The 25,770-nt window shown below is 45.5% G+C and overlaps 1 protein-coding gene across 3 annotated transcripts in view; it reads left to right on the forward strand.

The window, feature by feature from the left end:
* The window catches only part of LOC127574641 (feline leukemia virus subgroup C receptor-related protein 2-like), a 171,502-nt gene that overhangs the window by 117,227 nt on the left and 28,505 nt on the right, over positions 1 to 25,770 (forward strand). For all 3 annotated transcript variants that reach the window (XM_052023944.1, XM_052024027.1, XM_052023861.1), the window contains 2 exons: positions 4,055 to 4,160; positions 12,794 to 12,905. In XM_052023944.1, coding sequence (XP_051879904.1) covers positions 4,055 to 4,160; positions 12,794 to 12,905 — 218 coding nt within the window. The remainder of the gene's footprint in view (positions 1 to 4,054; positions 4,161 to 12,793; positions 12,906 to 25,770) is intronic.

A 25,770-nucleotide genomic window follows, 5' to 3' on the forward strand; every position in this document is an offset into this window, starting at 1 on the left:
TTTCTTTTAGCATTCTTGCCCCAATTACCTCCACCTTGCAACCACCTATGACCTCTCAGCCTCTGTCACTATTTCCACTCTTCCCTCCTCCATCTGCCTACCTCTCCTTGCCTGGATCTACCTATCACTTGCTAGCTCTTGCTCCAGCCCTTCAGCTCATCTCTTTATACTGGCTGTCTCCCTCTTTCTTTCAGTCCAAGTGAAAAGTCTTGACCCAAAATGCCAACTGTCCATTTCCCTCCATAGATGCTACCTGACCCACTGAGTTCCTCCAGTTTCTTTTTTTGTGCTCCTATTCTTTTAGGGCTCTGTCCTCTAAAGTGACTGACAATCTATTTTTCTTGCCCTTGTCCTACAGTATTGGTTTATTATTGTCACTTGTACCAAGGTACAGTGAAAAACTTATCTTGCATTCAGGTCAAGCTGATCATACAGGTCAATTCATTGCACAGTGCAGTTACATTGAGTTAGTACAGAGTGCATTGATGTAGTACAGGTAAAAACAATAACAGTACAGAGTAAGGTGTCACAGCTACAGAGGAAGTGCAGTGCAATAAGCTGAAAGGTCACAACAAGGTAGATCAGAGTCCATCTCATCATAAGGCAACCGTTCAATAGTCTTATCACAGTGGGGTAGAAGCTGTCCTTAAGTCTGGTGGTATGTGCCCTCAGGCTCCTGTATCTTCTACCTGTTGGAAGAGGAGAGAAGAGAGAATGACCTGGGTGGGTGGGGTCTTTGATTATGCTGGCTGCTTTGCCAAGGCAGCAAGAGGTAAAGACAGAGTCCAAGGAGGGGAGGCTGGTTTCTGTGACATGCTGGGCTATGTCCACAACACTGCAGTTTCTTATGGTCCTGGGTAGAGCAGTTGCTGTACCAAGCTGTGATACACCCAGATAGGATGCTCTGTCATGCATTGATAAAAGTTGATGAGTGTCAAAGGGGACATGCCAAATTTCCTTAGCCTCCAGAAGCAGAGGTCATGGCCAAGAAAGCTCACCAATCCATCTATGTGATCTGACCAGGACAGGCTATTGGTGATGTTCATTCCCAGGAACTTGAAGCTCTCAACCCTCTCGACCTCAGCACCATTGTAGACAGGTGAATGTACATTTCCCCATTTCCTGAAGTCAATGACCAGCTAGCTCTTGTTTTGTTGACACCGAGGGCAAGGTTGTTGTCATGACACCATGCCACTAAGCTCTATCTCCTTCCTGTACTCCAACTCAGCTGTTTGAGATATGGCCTACAATGGTGGTATCATCTGCAAACATGTAGATGGAGTTAGAGCAGAATCTGGCCACACAGTCATAAGTGTATAGGGAGTGGAGGGCTGAGGACACAGCCTTGTGGGGCACCAGTGTTGAGAATAATCGTGCCAGAGATATTGCTGCCTATCCTCACTGATTGCAGTCTTTTGGTTAGAAAGTCAAGGATCCAGTTACAGAAGGAGGTGTTGAGTCCCTAGGTCTGAGTTTGGTGACAAGTTTGCTTGGGATTATAGTATTGAAGGCAGAGCTGTAGTCAATAACATAGGTGTCTTTACTGTCCCGATGCTCCAGAGCTGAGTGTAGGGCTAGGGAGATGGCATCCACTGTAGACCTGTTTCAGCAACAGACAAATTGCAGTGGGTTGAGATTGTCTGGGAGGCTGGAATTGATGTGTGCCATGACCAGCCTCTCAAAGCACTTCATGATGGTGGATGTCAGAGCCACTGTTCGATAGTCATTGAGGCATGTTACCTTGCTTTTCTTCAGTACCAGGATGATAGTGGTCTTCTTAAAACAGGTGGGAACCTGAGATTGAAGCAGGGAGAGGTTAAATATGTCTGCAAATACTTCTGCCAGTTGATCAGCACAAGATCCAAGCACGTGGCCAGGGACACCATCTAGGCCAGGTGCTTTCCTTGTGTTCACTCTTCAGAAGAGAGATCTTACATCCTGAACAGTGATCCTGGGTTAAGTTGCATTGGAGGCTATCAGTGTGGGTGGTGACAATCTACTTCCCTTCTGTTCAAAATGAGCATAGAATGTGTTAAGTTTATCAGGAAGGGACGTGCTATAGTTAACTATGCAGCCCATCTTCGTCTTGTAGCCTGTTATGGCATGCAAGCCCTGCCATAACTGACAGCTGGTCAGGGACTATTTTGAGTCAGTATTGCCTCTTGGCATTCCTGATAGCTTTCTGAAGGTCATATCTTGATTTCTTGTACAGATCAGGATCACCAGATTTGTTGCTGTAGTCCTCTACTTAAATAGGGAGTGGGTCTCCTAGTTCATCCACAGTTTCCTCTTTGGGAACACCTGTATTGTCCCCTTTGGTACACAGTCCTCAACACACTTGCTGAGGAAATCTGCATCTAGGCTGGCAGCTGAGTCTTTGAACATGGACCAGTCCACTGTCTCAAAGCAGTCACATAGAAGCTCATCTGTTTCCTCAGACCAGCACTGCACAACTCTGTACTGGATCCTCCCGTTTCAGTTTCTGTTTCTGTTTGTATGCAGGGAGGAGCACAGCCTGGTGGTCTGATTTCCCAAAGAGAGGGCAGGGGTGGCTCAGAAGGCATCTTTGATGGTTGTATAGCAGTGGTCAAAGGTGTTAGAGCCCCTGGTGGAACAGGAGATGTGCTGGTAGTATTTTGGTAAGACACTCGAGGTTGGCCTGGTTGAAGTTGCTTGTGATAATGAAGAGGGCCTCAGGGTATCCTGTCTCAAGGTTGTTGACCATGGAGTACAAGCTCATTGAGTGCAGGCTTCATGTCCATCTGTGGTGGGATGTAGACTGCCATCAGGATAGCTGAACTGAACTCCTTTGGCAGGTAGTATGGTCAACACTTCACTGTTAGATATTCCAGGCTGGGTGAGCAGGAGCTTGCCAGGACCATCACACCTGAGCACCACACGTTATTGATTAAGAAGCACCTTCACCTTTGCCTGAGGACACTGTACAGTCCATTCGATGAATTGAGAGGCCCTCAGATTGAATAGCAGTCAGGTGAAGCAGGTGTAAGGCACATTTTGGTGAGACATAGTAAACAACAGTCTCTCAGTTCTCTTTGGTAGGTCAGTCTTGCCCTTAGTTCATCAACTTTGTTCTCAATTGACTGGACATTAGCTAGTAGTATGCTGGAGAGGGGAGGGGTTTTGTATCCACATTGTTTCAGCCTCACCTGTAGCCCAGCCTTCTTGCCACAGTTCTGAGATATGCGGCAGCGACTCCTCGGTCCTGAAGTGGAGCCACCAGGTAAGTGATTGTTTAAGGTCAGATCTGGAGTGGATTCCCCTGGACTGGAAGGTAAGTGACTACCAGTGAACAGACTTGGAAGACCTAGAGTGGATTCTGCTGTCTTGTGAGGCAAGTTGTTGCTTCCATAACAGATCTAAGTGGCCTGAAGAGTGAGCTGCCTCAGCAGGTAAGTGGGGGCATCTAGGGGGGCCTTGGTGTTGGGACAAAGCCCCAGGTGCTCCATAGGGTTGAGCTTTGATCCAGAGGGGCCCAGGTGTCATGCATGCATTTGCTGATACTAAATATTACTGTACATACCAGACCACTACTAATTTAAGATGTACTCAATCCATTGATATAGAGATGATCCTAGACTAATGATCAATGTCCTGGTTGAACAATCAATGGAATGTGTTCAAATTCCACTGTGGTAGCTTGAGAGTTTGAATTAGTTTTAAAAGTGTGGAATTAAAAGGCTAGTATTGATGAGTCTGCATGAAGTGTTATATTGCTGTAAAGCCCCAACTGCTTAGAACCATCCTTCAGGGAAGCAAGTCTGTTGTCACGCTCTCCATGGCTTTTGTTGCATGCAACATAACTGCCCAGATAGCTTGCAACATCAGTGGCCCAGATGTTGCAAGTTGGTCCTGAAGAAAACACAGTCACTTACGCTGCCTTGGTGCTTTCATAATCCCCATTTCCTGGGAATAGTCTGGTTTGAAAGTAAGGTTCATAACCTGTGCTAACTAATGCTTTCTTAGTTTACAATAACTGTCAATAAACTTGATTATAAAACTGTTCCTGATGTAATGCACTTCATTTCATAATCAGGTTCTTTATGACTGGTTACCTGCCACTTGGCTTTGAGTTTGGTGCAGAACTCACCTACCCAGAATCTGAGGGAACATCATCAGGACTGCTTAATGAGTCTGCACAGGTAAGCATGATTGCACATCCATTCCCACCTTTGTTGATCTTGCATGTACTTGCAGGATTGGTGTATTGTCCAAATGGGGGTATCACTGGGACTGCTGATCAGTGTATAGCTGTTCCTTCCTGCACCCTCTTGGTCATTAAGCTCCATTCACAGGCGAGATACTTCCCCTTTGTTATTCCATACTGTTTCCTGCAGCTCCTTTATCCCCATGTTCCAAAGAACATGGATCTGCTGTGGGACTGGCTAGTTTTAGGTTGTTAGTGATGACTGATTGTCCTACTCACCATGAATTTTAGCAATGGACATCCCTGTTGAAAGTAAAATTCCTGCAGAACATACCTGCACAAAGCATCAGGTTTTGCAGCAAAATTTCCCTCCAGTAGAAGTTGCTCCCCCAGTTGATTTGGGGCTACTGTGAACAGCAAGAAAAATCAGTCAGCTCTTTGGTCACTTGTCTAACCGGAACTTGTCTTCAATATTGATGCTAAGCCAAACAGACTGTCTTCAAATCTTCAGGCAAGCTATTCCAGGTGTTAGCTTAGACTCCATCCAAAGATCTGATGGTGTTTGAAGCTGAACACAACTCCAGCTAGTAGTAGGTAAAGGAATCCAGTTTGTAAGAAATCAGAAGTGACCTTCGGAGGATTTTATTGAAGTTTTCAGTGTTATAGAGTGGATTAAAATGTTCAAGTTAAGTTGGTGGGAAGGATTTACTTCATTTGGGACAGACTAAGGAAGGTGGCAGGAGGAAAGTTAGCAAGATTTTATCCTGAATGGGTAACAGAACACTACAGCACAGTACAGGCCCTTCAGCCCACAATGTTGTGCCAACATTTTATCCTGCTCTAAGATCTATCTAACCCTTCCCTCCCATATAGACACATGAATGATAGAAAAAAATAAGGGGCTATGAGTCTCTTAAATGTCCCCAATGTATCTGCCTCACAACCTCTGCCAGCAGTGCATTCCACTAGCTCACTAAGCCTATCCTCATAAGACATGCTCTCCAATCCAGGCAACATCCTGGAAAATCTCCTCTGCACCCTCTCTAAAGCTTCCACATCCTTTCTATAATGAGGTGACCAGAACTGAACACAATACTCCAAGTGTGGTCTCACCACAGTTCTGTAGAGCTGCAACATCACCTTGTGGCTCTTGAATGCAATCACCTGACTAATTAAGGCCAGCACACCATACACATTCTTAGCAACCCTATTGACTTGTGTGGCAACTTTGAGGGATCTATGGACATGGACATCAAGATCCCTCTGTTCCTCCACACTGCTAGGAGTCCTGCCATTAACCTTGTATTCTGCCTTCAAATTCAATCTCCCAAAGTGCATCACTTCACACTTATATGCCACTTCTCAGCCCAGCTCTGCATTCTTTCAATATCCTGTTGTAACCTACAGCAACCTTCTACACTATCCACAGCACCACCAATTTCTGTATAATCAGCAAACTTACTAACCCACCTTTTCACATCCAAGTCATATATAAAACCACAAAGAGCAGGGGTCCCAGAACAGATCCCTGTGGAACACCACTGGTCACCGACCTCCAGGCAGAATACACTCCATCTACCACCACCCTCTCTTCTATGGGCAAGCCAATTCTGAATCCACACAGCCAAGTTTCCCTGGATCCCGTGCCTCCTGACTTTCTGAATGAGCCTTCCTTGAGGAACCTTATCAAATGCCTCACTAAAATCCATGTACACCACATCCCCTGCTCTACCTTCAACATGCTTTGTCACATCCTCAAAGAATTTAGTCAGGCTCATGAGGCACAACCTACCCCTCAAAGCTATGCTGACTGTCCCTAATCAGCCCACACTTCTTGAAATGCCCATAAATCCTGTCTCTAAGAATCTTCTCCAACAGTGAAATAAGATTCAGTGGTCTAATTCCCTGGGTTATCCCTATTCCCTTCCTTAAACAAAGGAAGGACATTTGCCACCCTCCAATCATCTGGCACTACTGCTGTGGCCAGTGAGGACGCAAAGATCGTCACCAAAGGCGCATCAATCTCTTCCCTGGCTTCCTGTAATAACCATAGATATATCCCATCCAGCCCCGGTGATTTATCTATCCTAATGTTTCTCAATAGTTCTAGCACATCCTCTTTCCTCACATTGAAATACCCTAGCATGTCAGTATGTCATACACCATCCTCACACATCAAGGTCTTTCTCACACTCTGGTGAATACCAAAGCAAAGTATTCATTAATGACCTCCCCTACCTCTTACGACTCCAGGCACGTTTCCTCTATCGTCCATGATCGGACCCACCCTCACTCTAGTCATCCTCTTATTCTTCACATGTGTAGAACGCCTTGGGGGTTTTACCATAGAAAAATACAGGCCCTTTGGCCCACCATGTTGTGCCGACCTTCAAACCACACTTGAGACTATCTAACCCCTTCCTCCCACATATCCCTCGATCTTAAATTCCTCCATATGCTTATCTAACAATCTCTTGAACTTGACCAACATATCAGCCTCCACCACCACCCCAGGCAGTGCATTCCATGCACCAACCACTGAGTGAAAAACCTCCCTCTGATGTCTCCCTTGAACTTCCCACCCATTACCTTGAAGCCACGTCCTCTTGTTTTGAGCATTGGTGCCCTGGAAAGAGGTGCTGGCTTTCCACTCTATCTATTCCTCTTAATATCTTGTATATCTCTATCATGTCTCCCCTCATCCTTGATCCTACTCACCAAGGACTTCTCATGCCCTCTTCTAGCTCTCCCAAGTCCATTCTTAAGCTCCCTCCTGGCTACCTTGTAACTCCAGAGCCCTGTCTGACCTATGCTTTCTAAACCTCAGGTAAGCTTCTTTCTTCCTCTTGACAAGATATTCTACATCTCATGTCAACTCTCCTTCACTCTACCATCCTTACCCTGCCTCAGTGGGGCAAACCTATCCAGAGCCCCATGCAATTATTCCTTAAATAACCTCCACATTTCCACTGTGCACTTCCGAGAACATCTGTTCCCAATTTAAGCTCTCAAGTTCCTGCCTAATAGCAACACAATTCCCCCTCCTCCAGTTAAATACTTTCCCATATCATCTGCTCCTATCTCTCTCCAAGGCTCTGGTAAAGGTCAAGGAGTTATGGTCACCGTCTCCAAAATGCTCTCGCACCAAGAGATCTAAAACCTGATCAAGCTCTTTGCCTAGTACCAGGTCCAGTCTGGCCTCTCCTCCAGTCTGCTTGTCCACATGCTGTGTCAGGAATCCTTCCTGTACACACTGAAGGAACTCCTTCCTATCATCCCCTTTACACTAAGGAGGTGCCAATCAATATTAGGGAAGTTGAAATCACCCATGACAACAACCCTGTTATTTTTGCACCTCTCCAAAATCTGACTTGTGATCTGCTCCTCAGCATCTCTGCTGCTATTGGGGGGGTCTGTAGAATACTCCCAATAGAGCGATTGCTCCCTTCCTGTTTCTGACTTCCACCCACACTGACTCAGTATACGATTCCTCCAGGACATCCTCCCTTTCTACAGCTGTGATACTGTCCCTGATCAGCAAAGCCACTCCCCACCTCTTACCTCCATCCCTGTCCCTTTTGAAACATCTAAACTCCAGAATATCTTGCAGCCATTCCTGCCCTTGCGACAGCCAAGTCACTGTAATGGCCATCATGTCATAGTTCCACATACTTATCCACGTTCTAAGTTCATCAGCCTTGTTCCCAATTCTTCTTGCATTAAAGTAGACACACATCAGCCCATCCAACTGACTGCAATTTTGCCCTTTCAACTGCGTCTTCTTCCTCACAATTTCTACACTCTGCATCTACTTGTACAGTAAGTGAACCAAGCTCTGACCTATCATTTCTGGTTCCCACCTTTAAACCCTCCCCAACAGTTCTAGCAAACCTGCCACAAGAAGATTGGTCCCCCTCCAGTTCAGGTGTGACTTGTCCCTTTTGTACAGGTCATACCCCCCCAGAAGAAATCCCAATGATCAACAAGTCTGAAACCCTGCCCCCATGCACCAATTTCTCAGCTATGCATTCATCTGCTAAATCATCCTATTCTTACCCTCACTGGCACATGGCACAGGCAGCAGTCCAGAGATTATTAACCTTGAGGTCCTGCTTCCTACCTAACTCCCTATATTCCCTGTTTAGGACGTCATCTCTTTTCCTACCTATGTCATTGGTACCACAACTTCTGGCTGTTCACCCTCCCCCTTCAGAATGCTGTGGGCCCGATCCAAGACATCCCTGACCCTGGCACCAGGGAGGCAACATACCATCCAGGAGTCTTTTACAGCCACAGAATCTCCTGTCTGCCCCCCCCCCCCCCCCCAAGTATGGAATCCCCTATCACTACCACCCTCCTCTTTCTACCACCTTCCCCCACCCCCCCTTCTGCACCACACAACCAGGCTCAGTGCCAGAGACCTGGTCACTGCAGCTTTCCTCTGATAGGCCACCCCCCCCCCAAGAGTGTCCAAAGTGGTACACCTGTTATTGAGGGGTACTCTGCACTATCTGCCTATTCTCCATCCTTCTCCTGACAGTCACCCAGCTACCTGCTTCCTCAGAATGATTGCCTCCCTGTAGCTCTTGCTTATGTACTCCTCAGTATCCCATAGGAGTCAAAAGGTCATCCAGCTGAAGCTCCAGTTCCCTAACACAGTCTATAAGGAGCTGCAGCTAGATGCACCTTGTGCAGATGTAGTTATCAGGGAGACTGGATGCCTTCCAGAACTCCCACATCTCACAAGATGAACACACCACTGACCCTGGAGCCATTTTCACTATTCTGCACTACAGGGAACACCAAATCAAAGAAAGAAACTTACTGCCAAAACCTCAGTTTCCCCCACTCCAACAATGGACACTCCCAAAATGACTACTCTGCTTATACTTGCCTTACCTTTATTTGCTGCTGTTGATAAGCCAATCAGCAGGTAACAATTTGCAAATGTGCCTCATTTAGACTTCTGCAAGGTGAAACTCACCAGCTCAGGCACAGAGACTCACCTCTTTTCAAAGGTCCTGTTCCAAATCTTGCTGCAACTCCCGACTCTGCAGGTGAAACTGGATTACAAGATTTAAACATGCAGTTCACTGGTTCAAAGAATGGAGATGTTGGGAAGTCAGGAGCACAGCGTGGTAGTAAATTGTAACAGAATGGGAATAAAGACAATTTGTATTGGAATTTGGTGAGATGGGATGAAGTTTTACATAGAGCTGGTGCTGTGTGTGTGTTCTCTAAGGCAACTCACAACAGATCAACATAACAGTCGTTGGGATGAGAACTGGGTGACATTGGATCAGCCGCAAGTCGTAAGGTACAGGACATTGGGTCAGTGTTGGCAGTCAGGGGAATTACACTGGGTGGGTGGTCCACTACTGGGGTCAGACCCTGGGGATGGAGGGTCACACCCTGGGGGGGGTCACACTGGGGGGGGGGGGGGGGAGTCCCAATCTGGGGGGAGTGGGGTTCATTGCTGGGGTCACATCCTGGGGGGGGGTCTATTTCGAAGGTCCCCCCCAGGGGGGAGTCCCACCCTGTGGAGTTCCCAAACTAGATTTGCAGGGGGAGGGGAACCAGAGTGTTAGAGCAGATAGTGAGGTGGAGGAGGAAAAAGGTCATGCGAGGACTGCAGGTATCGACAGAAATCAAAGGTCTGTACGTGATGGAAATATTCTCAGGTGCATCTATTTCAATGCAAAGGGTATTGTAGGTAAGGCGGATGAGTTTAGGGCGTGGATTGGCACGTGAGATTTCAACATTATTGCTATTAGTGAGACTTGGATGCAGGAGGGGCAGGACTGGCAGCTTAATGTTCCGGGGTTCCGTTGTTGCAGATGTGTTAGAGGGGGAGGGATGAAAAGGGGAGGACTGACATTACTAGTCAGGGAAAATATCACAGCTGGGCGTAGACAGGACAGCCTGGAGTGCTCGTCTACTGAGGCCATATGGGTGGAGCTGAGGAATAGGAAAGGTGTGGCCACACTAATAGGGTTGTATTATGGACCATCCAATAGTTAGAGAGAATTGGAGGAACAAATCTGTAGTGAGATAGCAGACAGATGTAAGAAACAGAAAGTTGTAATAGTAGGGGATTTTAACTTTCCACATATTGACTGGGACTCCCACACTGTGAAAGGGCTAGATGGCTTGGAATTTGTCAAATGTGTTCAGGAAAGTTTTCTAAATCAATATATAGAGGTACCAATGAGAGTGAATGCAATACTTGATCTCCTATTAGGGAGCCAGACAGGTCAGGTGACAGAAGTATGTGTAGGTGAGCATTTTGGGTCCAGTGACCATAATGTCGTTAGTTTCAGTTATGGATAAGGACAGGTCTGGTCCTCGGGTTGAGGTTCTAAATTGGAGAAAGGCCAATTTTGTGGAAATGAGAAAGGATCTAGGAAGAGTGGATTGGGATGAGTTGTTTTCTGGCAAGGATGTGTTCAGTAAGTGGAAGGTCTTCAAAGGCGAAACTTTGAGAGTGCAGAGTTTGCATGTTCTTGCCAGGATTAAAGGCAAAGTTAACAAGCGTAGGGAACCTTGGTTTTCAAGGGATATTGGCAATCTGGTTTAAAAAAAAGAGAGAGCTGTATAGCAGGTATAGGCAATTAGGAACAAATGAGGTACTTGAAGAGTATAGAAAAAGTAAGAAAATACTAAAAAAGGAAATCAGGAAGGCAAAAAGAAGACATGAGGTTGCTTTGGCAGATAATGTGAAGGTAAACCCAAAGGGTTTCTTCTAGTATATGAAGAGTAAAAGGATGGTAAGGGACAAAATTGGTCCCCTGGAAGATCAGAGTGGTCGTCTATGTGTGGAGCCTCAGGAGATGGGGGAGATCTTAAACAGTTTTTTTTTTGCATCAGTATTTACTCTGGCATAGTGGATATGGAAGGAAGGGAAACAGGCAGTAGTGTCATGGAACATATAGAGATTAAAGAGGAGGAGGTGCTTGCTGCTTTACAGCGAATAAAGGTAGATAAATCTCCCGGGCCTGATAAGATATTTCCTCGGACATTGAGAGAGACTAGTGTAGAAATTGCAGGGGCTCTGGCAGATATATTTAAAATGTCCTTAGCCACGGGTGCGGTGCCGGAGGACTGGAGGGTAGCTCATGTAGCTCTGTTGTTTAAAAAAGGATCTAAAAGTAAACCAGGTAATTACAGGCCAGTGAGCCCGACATCAGTCATGGGTAAATTATTGGAAGGTGTTCTGAGAGATCGAATATACAAGTATTTGGACAGCCAAGGGCTGATTAGGGATAGTCAGCATGGCTTTGTGCGTGGTAGATCATGTCTAATGAATCTTGTAGAGCTTTTCGAGGAGGTTACCAAGAAAGTAGATGAAGGAAAGGCTGTGGATGTTGTCTACATGGACTTTAGTAAGGGCTTTGACAAGGTCCCACATGGGAGGTTAGTTCAGAAGGTTCAGACACTAGGTATCCATGGAAAGGTTGTAAACTGGATTTGAAATTGGCTGTGTGGGAGAAGACAGAGAGTGGTAGTGGATGATTGTTTCTCAGACTGGAGGTCTGTGACTAGTGGTGTGCCTCAGGGATCTGTGCTGGGACCATTGTTGTTTGTTGTTTATATCAATGATCTAGATGATAATGTGGTAAATTGGATCAGCAAGTTTGCTGATGATACTAAGATTGGAGGCGTAGTGGACAGCGAGGAAGGCTTTCAAAGCTTGCAGAGGGATCTGAACCAACTGGAAGAATGGGCCAGAAAATGGCAGATGGAATTTAATGCAGACAAGTGTGAGGTGTTGCATTTTGGAAGGACAAATCAAGGTAGGACATACACAGTAAATGGTAGGGCACTGAGGAGTGCAGAGGAACAAAGGGATCTGGGAGTTCAGATACATAATTCCCTGAAAGTGGCGTCGCAGGTAGACAGGGTTGTAAAGAAGGCATTTGGCATCCTGGCATTCATAAATCAAGGTATTGAGTACAGCAGTTGGGAAGTTATGGTGAGGTTGTATAAGACATTGGTGAGGCCAAATTTGGAGTATTGTGTGCAGTTCTGGTCACTTAACTGTAGGAAGGATATTTGTAAAATTGAAAGAATGCAGAGGAGATTTACTAGAATGTTGCTGGGTCTTCAGGAGTTGAGTTACAGGGAAAGATTGAACAGGTTAGGACTCTATTGCTTGGAGTGCAGAAGAATGAGGGGAGATTTGATAGAGGTTTACAAAATTATGAGGGGTATAGACAGAGTTAATGTGAGTAGGCTCTTTCCACCTAGATTAGGAGAGATAAGTACGAGAGGACATGGCTTTAGGGTGAAAGGGGAAAAGTTTAGGGGGAACATTAGGGGGAACTTCTTGACAGAGTGGTGGGAGTGTGGAACAGGCTGCTATCTGATGTAGTAAATGCGGGCTCACTCTTGAGTTTTAAGAATCGATTGGATAGATACATGGATGGGAGAGGTCTGAAGGGTTATGGACTGGGTGCAGGTAACTGGGACAAGTGGAATAACATTTTGGCACAGACTAGAGGGGCTGAATGGCCTGTTTTCTGTGCTGTAGTGTTCTATGGTTCTACTTGGAGGGGGGGGGTGGTCCACTACCAGGGTCACATCCGGGGGGTCCTACTGTGTCCTAAACCTGTATTTTTTGTATTTTAGGTTTTTGGGATCATCTTCACCATTTCTCAGGGAAAACTCATCGATCACTTCGGAACTAAGGCGGGAAATAGTTTCATTTTTGTATTTCTCTTCGTGGGAACGGTTTTAACAGGTAAGGAAGAGTCTGCATTTATTCTGACTCCTTGGGTTAAATGCATTGCTGGAATAAAGCTGTGAGGCAGAAGGTTTTGTACTTCAGTGTAAATTCACATACTTCCTACATTTATTTAAAAGATTTGGAACTTCAACATTCCCTCCACATTGGGCGGGATGAGAGGGGCGCCTTGTAATTTGTGTTGTCAGTGCGGTCCCTCTGCACTGACTTTAGATTGTCCTCAGGACTATGTTTTTATGGTTCCATTGATCTGCACACTGCCCAAACATAAAGACAAGTCCCAAGAATCAGTTCTGGCAATTCTAGTGCTCGCGTGTACAGACAGTGCGGACAGATGGGTGAAGCCAGGGTTAGCCAAGGGAACAGCTGAGTGGATACACTGAGGCTTGTCAGACTGTTGAGTGTGGTTGAACACACAAAGGGCTCCAGATTCCAGCATCTGCAGTCTCATGTGTCTCTCTAAGGTGGTTACATGGAGAGGAACACCAGCACATGGAGAGTCAGGTATTGGAGAAATGTGAGAATCCTGTGGGGGAGAGAATTACAAATATTTTGAGTTAATCTTGAATTAACTGAACCTGTAAAGCAGCCAGGTGTTCAGTGTTGACCCAAGAGAGTTGTTGGATAATTAAAGACATGGCAGGGTTCCTCCGTCCCACACACTGCACATGGCCATCTGGGAAATCCAGGATGCCCCTCACTTCCTGGACAACAATGTTTGCTGAAGGCATATTCACCTGGAATAGATGAAGATCTGGATTTCCGACCATAAGCAATAGCTGACTACAGAGCATTTGCAAGGCTGAGGGTTGCGTCGAATGAGAATCACACAGCGCAGAGCAACACACAAAACGGTGGAGGAACTCGGTGGGTCGGGCAACATCTGGGAGGGGAATGGACAGTTGGCATTTTGAGTCGAGACCCTTCATCTGGACTGAAAGATAATGGGGGAGATGGCCAGTAGAAAAAGGTGGGGGGAAGGGGTGGAGCAAGAGCTGACAGGTGATGGGTGGATCCAGGTGAGGGGGTGGACTGCAGATAGGGGAATGGGAGAGTGGAAATGGTATCAGAAGCTGGGAGGTGATGGGTGGAGGTAACAAAAGGGCTGAAGGTGATGGAATCTCGTGGGAGAGGATGGTGGAGCATGGAATAAAGGGAGGGAAGTGGGGAGGGGAGGAGTGTGTGGGTGATGGGCAGGTGGAGAGGGTGGAGGAGAGGAAAGAGATAAGGTGATGGGGGTCAGTGGGATCAAGAGGAGAAAGACAAAAAGAAAAGGACAGAGGAGGAGTGGTTACTGGAAGCTGGAAAATTCATTGTTCATGCTGCCAGTTTGGAGACTGCCCAGACAAAATAGGAGGTCCTGTTCCTCTAATTTATGTTTAGCCTCAACTTGGCAGTGGAGGAGGCAGAGGACTAACATGTCAGTGTAGGATTGGGAAAAAGATTTAAAATGGCTGGCCACTAGGAAATCCAGACAGCCATGGTGGACGGAGCGCAGGTGCTTGGTGAAGCGGTTCCCCAGTCTGCATCCAGTCACTTCACTGAGCACTTTGCTCCATTCCCTGCATACTCATGTGTCTATCTAAAAGCCTCCTAAACACCACAATCATACCTGTCTCCACCACTACTCCTGGCACCCATTCCAGGCACCTACCACTCTGTGTGTTTTTTAAAAGAAACTTTCCCTGTACATTTCCTTTAAACTTTCCCCCTCTCACAGTGGGCAAGTAGTGCTTAGTATTTAAAGAAGTAAGATGAGATAAAATATCTTTATTAGTCACATGTACATTGAAACTCACAGTTAAATGTATCTTTTGAACATAGAACATAGATCTCTACAGCACAGTACAGGCCCTTCGGCCCACAATGTTGTGCTGACATTTTATCCTGCTCTAAGATCTATCTAATCCTTCCCTCCCACATACCGCCCTATTTTTCTATCATTCATGTGTCTATCTAAGAGTCTCTTAAATGTCGCTAATGTACATGTCCCCCACAACGTCTGCCGACAGTGCATTCCACACACCCAACACTCGGTGTTTAAAAAAAAACTTACCCCTGACATCCCCCTTATACCTTCCTCCAATCACCTTAAAATTATGTCCCCTCGTGTTAGCCATTGTCACCCTGGGAAAAAGTCTCTGACTGTCCACTTGATCTATGCCTCTTTATCATCCTGTACACCTCTATCAAGTATTGGTATTGGTTTATCATTGTCACTTGTACTGAGGTACAGTGAAAAACTTGTCTTGCATACTGATCGTACAGGTCAATTCATTACACAGTCCAGTTACATTGAGGAAGTACAGGTAAAAATAACAGTACAGAGTAAAGTGTCACAGCTACAGAGAAAGTACAATGCAATAAGGCACAAGATCACAACAAGGTAGATGGTGAGGTCATAGTCCATCTCATTATATAAGGGAACCATTCAATAGTCTTATCACAGTGGGGTAGAAGCTGTCCTTAAGTCTAGTGGTATGTGCCTTCAGGCTCCTGTATCTTCTACCCAGTGGAAGAGGAGAGAAGAGAGAATGTCCTGGGTGGGTGGGGTCTTTAATTATGCTGGCTGCTTCACGAAGACAACGAGAAGTCACCTCTCATATTCCCTCTCTCCAAAGAGAAAAACCCTAGCTCGCTTAACCTATCCTCATAAGACATGCTCTCCAATCCAGGCAACATCCTGGTAAATCTCCTCTGCACCCTCTCTAAAACTTCCACATCCTTTCTATAATGAGCGGACCAGAACTGAATGCAATACTCCAAGTGTGGTCTGACCAGAGTTCTATAGAGGTGCAACAGTACCTTGTGGCTCTTGAACTCATTCCCCCGACTAATGAAGGCCAACGCTCCATACGCCTTCTTAACAACCCTATCGACCTGCGTGGAACCTTGAGGGATCTATGGACGTGGACCCCAAGATCCCTCTGTTCCTCCACACTGCTAAGCATCCTGCCATTAACCTTGTATTCTGTCTTTGAATTCGATCTCCTGAAGTGTATCACTTCACACTTATCCTGGTTGAACCCCATCTATAACTTCTCAGCCCAGCTCTGCATTCTATCAATATCCTGTTATAATCTACAGCAACTTTCTACACTATCCACAACACCATCAACCTTTGTATCATCAGCAAACTTACCAACCCACCCTTCCACATCCTCATCCAAGTTATTTATAAAAATCACAAAGAGCAGGGGTCCCAGAACAGATCCCTGCGGAACACCACTGGTCACCAACCTCCAGGCAGAATACGCTCCATCTACAACCATCCTCTCTGTCTTCTATGGGAGAGCCAATTCTGAATCCACACAGCCAAGTTTCCCTGGATCCTATGCCTCCTGACTTTCTGAATGAGCCTTCCATGAGGAACCTTATCAAATGCTTTACTAAAATCCATGTACACCACATCCACTGCTCTACCTTCATCAATGTGCTTTGCCACATCCTCAAAGAATTCAATCAGACTCGTGAGGCAAGACCTGTCCCCCACAAAGCCATGCTGACTGTCCCTAATCAGCCTATGCTTCTCTAAATGCCCATAAGTACTGTCTCTAAGAATCTTCTTCAGTAATTTGCCCACCACTAAAGTAAGACTCACTGGTCTGTAATTCCCAGGGTTATCCCTACTTCCTTTTATAAACAAAGGAACAACATTTGCCACCCTCCAATCATCCGGCACTACTCCTATGGCCAGGGAGGATGCAAAGATCATTGCCAGAGGCGCAGCAATCTCTTCCCTCGCTTCCCGTAATAACCTTGGATATATCCTGTCCGGCCCCGGTGACTTATCTGTCCTAATGTTTTTCAATAGTTCCAGCACATCCTCCTTCCTCACATTGACATGCCGTGGTGAATACTGAGGCAAAGTATTCATTAAGGACCTCCCCTACTTCTTCCAACTCCAGGCACGTTTCCTCTTTTATCTCTGAACGGTCCTACCCTCACTCTAGTCATCTTCTTATTCTTCACATATGTGTAGAACATCTTAGGGTTTTCCTTGATCCTACTCGCCAAGGACTTCTCATGCCCCCTTCTAGCTCTCCTAAGTCCATTCTTAAGCTCCCTCCTGGCTAACTTGTAACTCTCCAGAGCCCTGGCAGTGTAGTGTTCTGGGGGCAGCCGCAAGTGTCACCACGCTTCTAGCGCCAACATAGCATGCCCTCAACTTCCTAACCCATACGTCTTTGGAACGTGGGAGGAAACCAGAGCACCCGGAGGAAACCCACGCAGACACAGGGAGAACGTACAAACTTCTCACAGACAACGGCTGGAAATGAACATGGGTCACTGGCGCTGTAATAGCGTTACACTAACCACTACAATCAGGTCCCTGCCAATGCAAAGAAAAATTCTATTAAGGCAAAAACCCAAAAGAAAAAGTGAGTTATTCATTGCTGACAAAAGAAATTAAAGATATTGTTAAATCAAAGGAAGAGGGTTATAAAGTCATAAGAGACTGCAGATGCTGGAATCTGGAGCAACAGATGGAATGTTGGAAGAACTCGGTGGGTCAAGCAGCATCTGTGAAGGCAAAAACTTTTTTAATACATTTCAAAATGAACCTTATTCCTTGTAATTTTTTATGAATACAAAATACAAAAAAACAGTGCATTGATTTCTTAAATGTAAGTCATTGTTTCGGGTCACTACCCTGCATCAGGATTGAGAAGCTACAGGAAAGTGTCAGTGTATAGCAGTACAGAAGGGAGTGGGATAGAGGCTGCAAGGTGATGGGTGGGCGCAGTTGAGCAGAGGGTGGTAGGTGATAGGTAGAACCAGACAGGGAGGAGGTGATGGGCAGATGGAACCAGCTAGGGGATGGGGCAGAGGGTGGTAGGTGATGGAACCGGAAGGGGGAAGGGAGAGGAGGGATGGGGCAGAGGGTGGTAGGTGATGGAACCGGAAGGGGGAAGGGAGAGGAGGGATGGGGCAGAGGGTGGTAGGTGATGGAACCGGAAGGGGGAAGGGAGAGGAGGGATGGGGCAGAGGGTGGTAGGTGATGGGTAGAACTAGATGGGGTGATGGAACCAGGAGGGGGAATATGGAGGAAGAGTTTGATTGAGGAGGATGTAAAAAGGCCTTTAGGGGAAGCAGACAAATTAAGTGAGTGGGGGAGAACGTGGCGGGGAGAATATAATGTGTGGTCATCCACTTCAGTGCATGCTACAGAAAAGCAGAATATTTGTTTAGTGATAAGAGATTGGGTAGTGTTGATGTTCAACAGGACCAGGTTCAGAAGCACCATTACTGGGCGAGTGCTAAAGGGCATTGCTGCTAGCTTGGGTCTGCAGCGGGTCATGAGGGAATCAACAAGAGGGAAAAAACCTACTTAATCTCATCCTCACCAATCGACCTGTCCGTGAAGAGTGATCACCGCACAGTCCTTGTAGAAATTAAATCCTGTTTTCACAGTAAGCAGACACTTCACTGTGTTGTGTGGCACTACCACCCTGCTAAATGGAGCAGACTGTGAACAGATCTAGTAGCTCAGGACTGGGCATCCATGAAGTACTGTGGGCCATCAGCAGCAGCAGAATTGTACTCAACCACAATCTCTAACCATCAAACCAGGGGATTAACCCTGGTTCAGTGAAGCATGCAGGAGAGCAAGCCAGGAACCTCACCAGGCATACTCAGAATGAGGAATCAACCTGGTGAAGTTACAAGACAGGACTACTTGCATGCCAAACAATATAATCAACATGTTATAGACAGAGCCAAGTGATCCCACAATAACACATCAGATCTCAGCTCTGCAGTCCTGCCACATCTAGTTGCGAATGGTGGTGGACAATTAAATAACTCACTGGAGGAGACTGCAGAAATATCCCTGTTCTCAACAATGGGGGAGCCCAGCACATCACTGCAAAGGAGAAAGCTGAAGCATTTGCAAGAATCTCAGCCTCCTCCAGTAGTTCTCAGCATGATAGATACCAGTCTTCAGCCAATTCAATTCACTCCACTGGATATTGAGAAACTGCGAAAGGTATGGGATGCAACAAAGACTGTGTGGGTCCTGACAACATTCAATCATTGAACACAGAACAGTACAGCACAGGAACAGGCCCTTCAGCCCACAATGTCTGCACCGAACATGATGCTAAATTAAACTATATCTCTTCTGCCTGCACGTGATCCATATCCCTCCATTACCTGCATATTTATGGGTCTATCTGAAAGGCTCTTAAATGCACTATCATACCTACTTTTACCACTACGCCTGGCAGCCTGTTCCAGGCACCTATCACTTTCTGTGTAAAACAAAAAATCTTGCCTCGCACATTTCCTTTAAACTCTCCCCCTCTCACCTTAAATGCATGTCCTCTGGTATTTAACATTTCTACCCAGGGAAAATGATTCTGATTATCTACCTATCTATACCTCAAATAATTGTATAAACTTCTATCAGCCTCTGATGCTCCAGACAAAACAACCCAAATTTGTCTAGCCTCTCATAGCTCACACCCTCTAATCCAGACAACATCCTGGTTAACCTTTTCTGTACCCTTTCCAAAGCCTCCACATCCTTCCTGTAATGGGGCAACCAGAATTGCACACAATACTCCAAGTATGGCCTAACCAAAGTTTTATATAACTGCAGCATAACTTCCTTTCTTTTATACTCAATGCCCCAACCAATGAAGGCAAGCATACCACATGTCTTCCTTACCACTCTATCTACTTGTGTGGCCACTTTCGGAGCTATGGACTTGCACCCCAAGATCCTTCTGTACATCAATGCTGTTAATGGTCCTGGTCCTTCCGTTAACTGTATACTTTTCCCCTTGCATTAGACTTCCCAAAGTGCAACACCTCACACTTGCTCAGATTAAACTTCATCTGCCATTTCTCCGTTTATATCTGTAACTGATCTATATCCTGCTGTACCCATAGATAGCCCTCCACACTGGCCACAGCTTCACCGATTTTTGTGTCGACTGAAAACTTACTAACCCACCCATTTACATTTTCATTCACGTCATTTATATATATCACAGACAACAGCGGTCCCAGCACCAATCCCCGTGCAATGCTACTGGTCATGGACCTCCAGCCAGAATACCACTAACCTCTGTCTTCTATGGGCTAGCCAATTCTGAATCCAAACTATCAAATCACTGTGGATCCCATGCATCTTGACCTTCTGGATCAGCCTACCATGAGGGACTTGTCAAATGCCTTACTAAAGCCCATGTAGACAACATTCACTGCCCGATCCTCATTAATTACCTTTGTCACCTCTTCAAAAAAACTCAATCACGTCTGTAAGACATGACCTGCCCTGCACAAAGCCATGCTGACTATCCCTAATCAGGACATGTTTTTCCAAATGCATGTAAACCTATCCCTAAGGATCCTTTCCAATGGCACGATGCTGTGAGGTTTACTGGCCTATAATTTCCTGGATCATCCATATTTCCATTCTTGAACAAAGGAACAACATTTGCCAGTCCTCCAGGACCTCTCCTGTTGCTCAAGAGGATACAAAGATCTTCATCAAGGCCCCAGCAATCTCTTTTGCCTCTTTCAATAAATTGGGGTAGATCCCATCCTGTCGGGCCTGCTCCGCCATTCAAGAAGATCATGGCTGATCTGGCCGTTAGCTTCACCTACCTGCCTTTTCCCCATAACCCTTAATTCCCCTACTATGCAAAAATCTAACTGTGTCTAAATATATTTAATGAGGTAGCCTCTACTGCTTCCCTGGGCAGACAATTCCACAGAGGAATTCCTCTGTTTCTCCTCTCACTTTCCTCTCCACACTCTTACCATCCTCCATGTCCTTGTCCTTGGTGAATACTCATTTAGTACCTCGCCCACATCCTCTGACTCTGCATAAATTACCTCCTTTATCCTTGAGTGATCCTACCCTATCCCTAGTTTTTAATGTAAGTATAAAATGCATTGGGATTCTCTTTAATCCTACTTGCCAAGGACATTTCATGGCCCCTTCTGGCCTTCCTAATCCCCTGCTTGAGCTCTTTCCTGCTATCTTTATATTCCTCGTATCGTGTCTCATTTTAGCTTCCTAAACCTTACATATGCTTCCTTTTTCTTTTTGACTAAATTCATAACCTCTCTTGTTATCCAAGGTTCCCTTACCTTGCCATCCTTTTTCTTCCTCCTTACTAGAATATGCCAATCCTGGACTCTAATCAGCTGGTTTTTAAACAACTCTCATATGTCAGGTGTGGACTTGCCCGATACTAGCTTCTCCCAATTAACACCCCCTAAGCTCCTGTCTAATAATGTTGTTACTTGCCCTCCCCCAATTTAATATTTTCCCGCAAGATCTAAACTTATTCATAACTATCTTAAAACTGAAGGAGTTGTGATCACTGTCCCCAAAATGCTCTCCCACTGAGAGGCCAGTCACCTGGCCAGGCTCATTTCCCAAAGCAAGGTCCAGTATGGTTCCTCCTCTATTTGTACTATCCATGTACTGTTTAAAGAAACCCTCTTGAATGCACTGAAGAAATTCTGCCCCACCTAAGCCTCTTACGCTAAGAAAATCCCAGAAAATATTGGGGAAGTTAAAGTCACCTACTACAACAACCCTGTTACTTTTACATCTTTCCATAATCTGTTCACATATCTGTTCCTCTATCTCCCGGTGGCTATTGGGAGGCCTTTGGTATAACCCATCACAGTGATTGTGCCCTTCTTATTTTTGAGCATGTTGCCTCAGTGGATGAGCCCTCCAGTATGGCAGCAATATTCCAACAACAGTACAGAAGACTTGTGCTCCAGAACTTGCTACACCCTTTCCAAGCTGTTTCAGTACAGCTACAACACTGGCATCTACCCGACAATGTGGAAAATTGTCCAGGTGTGTCCTGTCTACAAGAAGCAGGACAAATCCAACCCGGCCAATTACTGCCCCGTTAGTCTACTCTTACATGATGGAAGGGATAATCAATGGTGCTATCAAGTGGCACTTGTTTAGCATCAGCCTCAAACTGCACTTGGAGTATTGTGTGCAGTTCTGGTCTTCCCATTACAGGAAGGATGTGGAGACTGGAAAGGGTGCAGAAGAGATTTACCAGGATGCTTCCTGGATTAGAGGGTATGAGCTATGAGGACAGGTTGGACAAACTTGGGCTATTCTCCCTAGAGCGTTGGAGGCTGGAAACCTGATAGAAGTTTTTAAAATTATGGGAGGCATAGATGGAGTAGACAGTCAGAATATTTTCCCTTGCATAGACATGTCAAACATCAGAGGACATGCTTTTAAGCTTAGAGGGGGGAAGTTTTTTTATGCAGAGAATGGTCGGTGCTTAGAATAGGTTTAGAGGGGTAGTAGTGGAAGCAGGCAGTTTGGTGGAGTTTAAAGAAATTTTTAGATAGACACATGAATGTGAAGGGAATGGAGGGATGTGGATGATACACAGGAAGAGGACATTTAGTATAAATTGGCATTAAAGTCAGCACAACATTGTGGGCCAAATGGCCTGTCCCATGCTGTACTGTTCTATGTTCTAACCTGCTCATAGAAGCTCAAGTTGGGTTCCACCAAAGTCACATAGCTCCTGACCTCATTACAGCCTTGGTCCATACATGGACAACAGAGCTGAACTCCAGAGGTGAAGTTAGAGTAAGTACCCTTGACGTCAAGGCAGCATTTGATTGAGTCTGGCATCAAGGAGCCCTGGCTAAATTGGAGTCAGTGGGAATTGGGGGTAAAACCCTCCACTGGTTGCAATCATACCAAGCACAAAGGAAGGTAGTTGTGGTGGTTGGATGTCAATCATGTCAGGCACATGATATCTCAATAGGAGTTCCTCTGGGTAGTGTCCTAGGTCCAATCATCTTCAGCTGCTTCATCAATGACATTCCTTCAGTTGTAAGGTCAGAAGCAGGGATGTTCACTGATGATTGCACAGGGTTCAGCACCATTCACAGCTCCTCAGATAATGAAACAGTCCACATCCAAATGCAGCAAAACCTAGACAATGTCCAGACTGGGGCTGATAGGTGATAAGTAACAATCACATCACACAAGTGTCAGGCAATGACGATATCCAACAAGAGTAAACCCAGCTCTCACCCCCTGACATTCATTGGCATTACCACCACTGAATCCACCATGATCAACATCCTGAGGGTTCCCATTGACCAGTAATTGAACTGAAGTAACCATATACAGTGTGGCTACAAATGCAGGTCAGAGGCTAGGAATCCTATGACTAGTAAACTCACCTCTTAACTCCCCAAAACCTGTCCGCTATCTACAAGGCTCAAGTCAGGAGTGTGATGGAACATTCTGCACTTATCTGGATGAGTACAGCTTCAACACCACTTAAAAAACTCGACACCATACAGGACATAGCAACCCACTTAATAGGTGCCCCATCCACAACCAGTTACTCACTCCACCACCCACGCACCATAGCAGCAGTTTGTACCATCTCCAGGATGCACTACAGCAACTCAGCAAGACTCCTTAGACAGCACCTTCCAAACCCATGACCTCTACTAGCTAGAAGGACAAGGGCAGCAAAAGTATGAGGAACACCACCCTCCAAGCCACACACCATTCTGACTTTCACTATCACTGGGTCAAAATCCTGGAACTCCCTCCCTAACAGCACTATTCACCAAGGAGAAGAACATGGAGGCTGGCAGTAGTGGGGAGGGGTATGCTGACATTCTAGGGCATGTTGGTGTGAAGAAGATCATGTTGTTAGGTCTCTTTAAGGTAGATAAATCCCCAGGGCCTGAAGGTATCTATATCAGGTTATTGAGATAGGCAAGAGAGGAGTTTGCTGTGGCCTTAACAGAGATCTTTGTATCTTCTCCAGCCACAGGCAAGGTCCCAGAGGACTGGAGAATAGCCAGTGATGTTCCTTTTTTTAAGGAGGGAAATTATAGGCCGGTGAGTCTTACATCAGTGGTAGGGAAATTATTGGAGAATATTCTTAGGGATCTACTTGCATCTGGAAGACTTATTAGGGATAGTCAGCATAGCTTTGGGTGGGGGGGGGAGGGTGATTGATGAAAGTAGAGCTGTGGATGTCATCTACAAGGATTTTAGTAAAGCTTTCAACAAGGTCCCTCATGGTAGGCTGATTCAGAAGATTAAGGCACATGGGATCCGTGGAGATTTGGTAGATGACATTCAGAAATGGTTTGCCTATAGAAGACAGAGGATTGTGGTGGAGGGCTGTTATTCTGACTGGAGGTCTGTGACCATTGGTGTTCCACAGGGATGGTGCTGTTTGTGATATATGGATGAAGAAGTTTGCAGGTTACACAAAGATTGTTGGAGTTGTGAATGGTGAGGAAGGTTGTCAACAGATACAGCAGGATATAGATCCCTTGCAGATTCCTCTAGGTCCCAGAGGACCCTTGCAGAGTCAGGAGTTGGAGCCAGATTTGGAGCGGGAGCTTTGAAAAGAGGTGAGTCTTTGCATGTGCTTGTGAGTTTCACCCTGCAAGAGTCTAAACAAGGCACATTTGCAAATTGTTAATAGTTGATTGGCTAATTAACAGAAGTGAATAAAAGGAAGGTAGGTATAAGTAGAGCAGCCGTTGTGGGAGTGGATCAGGGTTAGAGTAGAGTGCTTGAGGCTTTGGTGAGAAGAGGCGGAGGCTAAGGTAAGTCTCTGGTAAGTTTCTTTCTTTCTTTCTTTGGTTTTTTCCTTTAGTGCCAGGCTAGAGTAGTTTGAATGGCTTCAGGGTCAGTGGTGTATTCCTCTTGTGGGAGTTCTCTCAGACCTCCAGTCTCCCTGACAACTACATCTGCATGGAGTGCATCCAGCTGCAGTTCCTTACAGACTGTGTTAGGGAACTGGAGCTGCAGCTGAATGACCTTCAGCTCCTACAGGATACTGAGGAGTTCATAGATGAGAACTACAGGGAGGCAGTCACTCCTGAGCTGCAGGAGGCAGGTAGCTGGGTGACTGTCAGGAGTCTATCACTGCAATTTTTGGATTACCAAGGATAGAGTCTGGCTATTTATCTGCTTCTGCTAACCGTATGATTGCCTTTGTTACATTAGTGGTCAAACAATCCATTTTGCTTAAATGGAAGGATCCAATACCCCCTACTACTTTTCAATGGTTCTCTCAAACTATATCATGTTTAAACCTGGAAAAAATTAGGAGTGGTACTGTTGATCCTTTGCTTAAATTTGAAGACATTTGGAGTCCATTTATTCAATACTTTCACGTGATATAGATCCCTTTTCTCTAACTTTTCAATTTAGAGGAATGGGGTTAATGACATAATATTGCTCTGTTTCTACTGAGAAATTTCAGTCCAGCTCTTTTTTCTTTTGAAATTTTCTTTAGTTTGGTTTGATTATTTACAATTTTCTATTTACTTGAGGATTTTTTTCCTTTTCTTTTATATACATAATAAATCTTTCTCTTTCTTTTATATTATATTCATCTACTAAGATTGTAAGTTTTTTATATTTTATTATTCTTTATGACTATCGATGCCATGATTGTTCTCTTGATCTCTTTGTATTACATGTACAATCATCAATGTTATATATTAATATGTATCAATTTGAAAACTAATAAAAAGACTGAAAAAGGACTGTCAGGAGAAGGACAGAGAATAGGCAGGTGGTGCAGAGTACCCCTGTGGCCATTCCCCTCAATAACAGGTTTACCCCTTTGGATACTGTTTGGGGGGGAAGCAACCTACCAGGGGAAAGCTGCAGTGACCAGGTCTCTGGCACTGAGCCAGGTTGTGTGACGCAGAAGGGAAGGGGGGGAGAAGAGGAGAGTGGTAGTGATAGGGGATTCAACAGTAAGGGGGGCAGATGGGAGATTCTGTGGATGTGAAAGAGACTCCTGGATGGTATACTGCCTCCCTGGTGCCAGGGTCAGGGACATCTCGGATCGGG

This window comes from Pristis pectinata, chromosome 1 (assembly GCF_009764475.1).
Source record: "Pristis pectinata isolate sPriPec2 chromosome 1, sPriPec2.1.pri, whole genome shotgun sequence".
In the NCBI taxonomy this organism is placed as follows: Eukaryota; Metazoa; Chordata; class Chondrichthyes; order Rhinopristiformes; family Pristidae; genus Pristis; species Pristis pectinata.